Source organism: Dichomitus squalens (assembly GCF_000275845.1).
Source record: "Dichomitus squalens LYAD-421 SS1 unplaced genomic scaffold DICSQscaffold_12, whole genome shotgun sequence".
NCBI lineage: Eukaryota > Fungi > Basidiomycota > Agaricomycetes > Polyporales > Polyporaceae > Dichomitus > Dichomitus squalens.
In genome coordinates, this window is record NW_006766894.1 from 524,327 (window position 1) to 530,601 (window position 6,275).

Here is a 6,275-nt window from a genome sequence, read left to right on the forward strand (position 1 = left end):
AGGTGTTACCACTACACCATCCAACCGATACTAGAGTGTGAATTCTACAGATTCCAACACTCCCCCTGAAGTCACACTCTGGTGATCAATCAAGGAACCAACTTTTCCAAATGAAGTTACCCTCAGGCACATTTCCCGAGGCAGGGGTTCTCTGACCCTGCTCCCTTCGAAGCGTCACACAGGGCTCATAACCTGTTGAACAATGAAAAGTTGGTCAGACCGGGGATTGAACCCGGGTCATCCCATATGCGCTGGGAGGTGTTACCACTACACCATCCAACCGATACTAGAGTGTGAATCCTACAGATTCCAACAGTACACTACCATGCTACATTCTGAAAACCCTAGAGGCAGGTTGCTTGCGCACGAGGGGATAGAGATGGTGAATGTAGTGGATAGAGAGACATATTGCACATCGAGCGAATCCGAATGTCAGCGCCTAAAGCGCATGGCATCATATTCTAACATACTAGAGTAGCGTTTTCTTCATATTCACCGCGAACGATGAAATGACTTCTTTTTGGGAGAATCCGGCTGATCAGGAAGAAAGAATCAGGAATATGGCGCCAGAGGATGTCCAGAGCAGGTTCATTGAATGCTCTACAAGTCTGAGCAAGAGCCGCGAGGGCGCAGATGGTACTGAGACTGCGTGAGCGTAGCAAGTCGGGAATGACTAGGTCGTAGGTCAGATCCTCATGCTCGTTGAAGGTGAGCCTAAATGTATCATCTATCTGTAAACACCGGTGCATCCTGGAAAGTATTGGTTCTACGCAATAGTGGAATGGCCGCGATTTGAGCATGACAATGAAGTTGCCCGAGAGGTTGGACTCAAAGAGAAGGTTGAGATGACGAGCACAGCAGATATTCGCTTCATATAGTCGTGCAAGTCATCCTATGTGGGCAGAGTAGCAAATCAAATGCACGGCGACCCACGACTCTACATCGCAAGACTGGCAGGGGGTGGCCCTTCGAAAGGGGCCTCACAAGCGCCTCACAAGCGCGAATCAAACCTTCCGCAGCACCGCCACATTGACCCCTCCGGAACGGCCGCTAAGTAACGATTCTCTCTACCACCATCATGTATAAGTACGTCTGCCCTCCTTCCTCGATGACCTCGTCCAAGCTGTATCAGCGTGCAGAATATCTGACGTATCGAAGTCTCAAGGTCTGCTCGTAGTCAGATGTGTTGCCCTTACGCCAGGCGGCCTACATTATACTACAACCCTAACATAGCTATATCATGCAAAGGTTCTCGACGTGGTGTACTTTGTCGTAGCGTTAGGGGCGGAGCTTACTCACGTGCAGTGGTACATAGCATGCTGACACTGCATGTCATCTTCCACGCCGTTGAAGTCTAGACTGAGAGAGAGAAGGGAAAACAATCCGAATATTGGGCAGTGCTACATCGCCCCAGAACTCTTGGAATAACTCAGCACTATCACAACTCACAGGCATGTACGTGTCTTTGCGCTATCCTCTAAGACTCTCGACTCGGAGAACTGCTCACCTATGAGATGCTCTGCAAATTCACTTCACCGCTATTTCCCAGATAGCGATGGATATCCTATCGCGGGTAGTGTTGTGCAAGGCCGGGCTCCAAGCCCTGAAGCCCCGGGTACCCGGCCCTAAATAGCCCAACCCGGCCCGACCCGTTACAGGGCTTTGAGGGCTTGAGGGCCCGGCTTCGATTTCTGAAAGCCCAAGCCCAGCCCTCAAGCCCGGGCTTTGTGGCTGTACGAGAGAGGGGGAGGAGCTCGCCGAGTGGCTGAGATCGGGGCTCGCATAAACTGTACAGTAGCACTCGACGCCGGAATAGAGTTCTTACTTGACATAACCTTGGTCCTAATTTGGCCACAAGCACGATGGAAGTGTCCGACACACGCCCAAAGCGGAAGCTCGTCCCCTCGAAGAAGCTCGTTGACGCTTCCAATGCCGCCGAACACGAGGTTTTCTCCCACAGGGAAGCCGCTCGACGCACAGCCAAGGATGGCTTGCCGTCTACCCCCACCGCTCCCTCTGTCCCTCCCTCTGTCCCTTCATCTCAGTCAATCCCATGCCCTCAGAACCGCGACTCCCCCACAGCATCCAGAGCGGGCACCAAGCGCAGTGCAGAGACTGCATTTTCAGGAGATCCAGCTGCTGGAATCCCGGTGTCCGGCAGAGGCTGTAATGGTGAGTAGTTATCTCACTGTGTTGCTGGATCCTGCTTTGATGCGACAACGGGGTGATCTGGTGTCGGACTGTACATCGTGTATACTGATATCTCTTTTGCTTGCAGTTGTCGATACTAATCCGGAAGCAGCAGGCGGCCCGGCAAAGAAACACATGCCAACGCCATCCGTCACTGAAGTAGAGGACGAGGAGGGTGTTGTTGTACGTACAAGGCACCCATTGCCCTTGAAGGGTATGTATCTGTTCATTGCTATCGTCTCATCAACGTATGTGGACCTATGACTGACTCCAATGCTCTATCTAGGGAAGGAGAAGGATACCGCGCAATCAAGCGGTCGCTCTGTTCGTTCCACCTCCCCCTTGGACATCGGCAACCCTCAAGACCTTGACACGTCTGGACTCCTGGCAGACATCGAGATGTTGGATGTCGATGAGTCCTCGCAGGCCCGGCGTGAAGACAAGATGCGTGATATCGCGCATTTCTGCTCTGATGTTTACTTTCAGGGCACCAAGCGCTATCGCGACTGCCTTTTGTGCAAGTGAGTACTCTTGGTTCACAATCGCATACTGATCTTACTTGTTTTGCTAATTGATTCATATGATGTAGGAAAAAAGGAATTAAGGCTCGTCTTGTCGCTGATGTGTCGACCGCACGGCGTCACTTGGAAGCATCACATGCGGTATGTTCCGGTCTCACTCTCAGTCTCTCATGTACAGTAACTGCTTGATTTTGGTTGTCTGACAGGGTACCTATCAAGCATGGGCGGAAAAGAACAATTTCGAATCAATGCTTCCGAAAGACAGCAAGGCACGACGCACCGGCCAGGCACCAGCAAATCAGTCGCGTCTTGACTCCCATGTCAAGGAGCGGTTGGCCGAAGAGAACATGGTCAAGTATACGGACACCCTATTCCGGCAAGCCGCCATTGAGTGGCTGATTGCAACTGATCAGGTACGTTTGCGTTGTTCACTTGACTAGTACAGAGATCAATGTCTTGAGTATGCCCGTCTGTGTCATCCGCATCATCGACTCTTAGTACTACCACTTGCTTGAGACTGACTCCCTGGTTTCAGCCCATCCATGCGATGGAACACCCTGCGTTCAAGAACATGATTGCTATTGCCGCGCGAGCAACTAATGGCGTCACAATCCCGAAGCGCAAACAAACCCGCCAGGCGATTATCGCGTTATTCAAAGATAACCTTACGAAGCTCCGCAAGTGTCTCAATGTACGTTTCTAAGCCCTCCCCTCTATATCTACTTACTTTACTTTCAGAGTGACGCTGTCTCGGGTCGCGTCAACCTCACATGTGACGCATGGCAGGCATCAAACTCAGACGGCTATTTTGCTGTCACAGGCCACTGGATTGAGGAGACGGAGGCAGGTACCTGGAAGCTTCAGAACGCACTCCTTGGCTTTGTTCAAATGAACAATGCGCACAATGGTGCTCGTCTTGGTCAGGCGCTCTTCAAGGTGATCACCCGAGTAGGCATCGAGCATAAGGTACGCTACATGTATTCTACTGGCTATGTCGTGTGAGTGAGTTATGTTGTGTATGTAGGTCGGGTATGTGACATGTGATAATGCAACAAACAACGGCACTATGATGCAGCAGTTCGGAACGCACAACACTGAGAAGACCGGCAAAGATTACGACCCAGTCGAGCGTCGTGTTCGGTGAGGATTGTGCATGTATGATCTTGCATATGTTAGCTCAACAGTGGCGATTTGCAGGTGCCTTGAGCATATCATTAACCTCGTAACACAGGCTCTTCTTGCAAAGCATAGCAAATCAAAATATTACGATCCCGCTTCACCTGACCACGAGCTTCATGTGCAGCACTCTGTTAGGCGACGCGATGAAGTTGGCCTAGTCCGTGCTCTATCTGTCAAGGTATAGCTGTCAGCAATGTTTTGCGGCACAACACTTGTTGCTCACTTCTGGTTTCTCAGGCGAAATCTTCATCGAAGCGCAAGGAGGTGTTTCTTCGCATCCAGCGCAAGAAGAATATCACACGCCCACTACAGCTTCTTCTCGACAGTCCGACCCGTTGGTCGTCGACCTACTAGATGCTCAAGCGAACATCCTTGTTACAACCGGTGAGCATTATGGGGAATCTGACTGATCTGTATGTAGATTAATCGTATACTGTAGCATGTTAACAAGTTTGTTCTCGCAATTGGCGGCGCCGAAAATGACCACGAAAAGCGCCAGCGGCTCCTGCAGATGGAGCTTTCAGACGAGGAATGGAGTCGTGTACGAAGTCTGACGCAGCTTCTCCAAGTATGTACAGTCGTTCAAGTGAGGTTCACATGTCATTGAGATACTGATATCGTCATCTTGTTAGTATGCAGATGACGCACAGCAATCATTTTCATCCGATCAAGCACCAACACTCCACCATGCGCTCCCTGCGCTCGAAGCGCTCCACACGGCATGGACACGCTGCATTGCCCGGACACAGTATGCACCGTTCAAGGAGGCTCTTGAAGCTGGGCTTGCAACGATCTCCAACTACTACTCGAAGACTGACGTCTCTGACATATATACTATGGCTATGTGTAAGTTGTCTATCGATTCGTCGTAAATTTAGTCAAATCTCACCGAGATCAAGTGACAACGGACAAAGCCTTTGATTGTGCACTAACGTATCTGTTTATCCATATTACTCAGTACTTGACCCTTCACAGAAGAACATATATCTCAGGAAGCACTGGGACGATGAGCTGTACAAGACTGTTATGCGACGTGCTGAAGACATTGTATTTGTTCCGTTCACTCAGTTTTAATTTGATCTAAGCTTGCATCTTACAGTACAGGGAGCGGTATAACGAGATGTACTCATCCGAATCTAGCGCAAACCAAAGCTTCGTCAAGAAGACAGTGACCGCAGGTTCCGCCACTCGTGCAACCAGGCTACAGCGGCTCTTCGGAGAACTTTCGGACGATGAACATGGCCATGATGGCTCACTAGACCCTGCATCTATGGCGTTGTCAACAACCCCAGAGGTCGACAGTGAGGCGTGGCGTCCCGGGTTCAATGTCTATCTCGAGACTCCTCCTGAAGAGCTCGGGTCGCGAACTATTGTCGGATGGTGGGGTGTAAGCAAACTCTCATGTATTTTGATGTCTATGAACAGCACTTATATATTCTCCGTAGGTCAATGCAACTCGCCATCCTGTCTGGGCATCTCTTGCCCGTGACTACCTCTCCATCATGGCGTCCTCTGTCTCAAGTGAGCGAGCCTTCTCCTCGGCAGGGATCACGATTAGCAAGCGACGGAACCGGCTAAAAGGTGACATTGTCGAAGCACCGCAAGGTTTGAAATGTATGATCCGGCAGGAGCTTCTCTTCCGCGAGATCCCTGGTACCTCCGCATCAGACGAGGAGGACGAGGATGATGTTTCTACAATTGACCATGTCTCCGCAGTACCCGATAAGGGCTCAAGTGAGGGTGACGATGATCCTGATGACGAGGATTCATTATAAGGTTTCGAGCCGCCCGGCGAGCTGTAATATAAACGAATGTAATTGCTCAGCGTTCGGGGTACGAACGGTGTAAGTGGAATATCGTAGCAGACCTGTAATATAAACGAATGTAATTGCTACGTAATGTAAGTGAATAGGACGTGCGGTATAGTACGGAGAATGGGCTCACCTCAGCGTTCGGGGTACGAACGGTGAGGTGGATGGACGGGAGGTCTCGCGTATATGAGCAATGTCGTAAGGTACTATCGGACGTGTGTCGCAACGATCAAAAAAGGTACAGGAACCACAAATAAGTACAAAAAGGGAAATACCGACGTCAGGAGGGCGCGTGCGCTTTGACCGGTGCCGGGAAATACAACACGCCCCCTCAAAGCGGACGCAGACCGAACAACTCAGAGAGGTGCTGGAGCTTTGCGCGGGGTAAAGCTTTCGTGAACAGGTCGGCAGGCATGTCCTCTGTGCGGCGGTGTTCCAGAATGACGTCATGGTTGTCAACGGCCTCGCGAATGAAATGGAAACGAATGTCGATATGCTTCGTGCGAGAGTGGTATGTGTTGTCCTTGGCGAGCGCAATAGCAGATCGATTGTCGGAATAAAGGTGGACAGGAAA

General features: G+C 50.7%; 2 protein-coding genes and 1 non-coding gene across 3 annotated transcripts; 2 read left to right on the forward strand and 1 right to left on the reverse strand.

Annotated features, from left to right (window-relative positions):
- Positions 1 to 211: 211 nt before the first annotated feature.
- On the reverse strand, positions 212 to 282 carry DICSQDRAFT_t82. Its single transcript has one exon. It is a non-coding gene; the product is annotated as a tRNA-Cys (tRNA).
- A 2,519-nt stretch (positions 283 to 2,801) lies between these two features.
- On the forward strand, positions 2,802 to 3,414 carry DICSQDRAFT_59826 (uncharacterized protein; the record flags this gene model as incomplete). Its single annotated transcript, XM_007365450.1, has 3 exons — positions 2,802 to 2,852; positions 2,918 to 3,124; positions 3,247 to 3,414. Coding segments are annotated over 3 exons (426 nt in total), but the record flags the coding sequence as incomplete, so codon positions are not given.
- A 1,921-nt stretch (positions 3,415 to 5,335) lies between these two features.
- On the forward strand, positions 5,336 to 5,524 carry DICSQDRAFT_38309 (uncharacterized protein; the record flags this gene model as incomplete). The annotated part of the gene is made up of 1 exon (XM_007365451.1): positions 5,336 to 5,524. A coding segment is annotated over one exon (189 nt), but the record flags the coding sequence as incomplete, so codon positions are not given.
- Between the last annotated feature and the right edge of the window lie 751 nt (positions 5,525 to 6,275).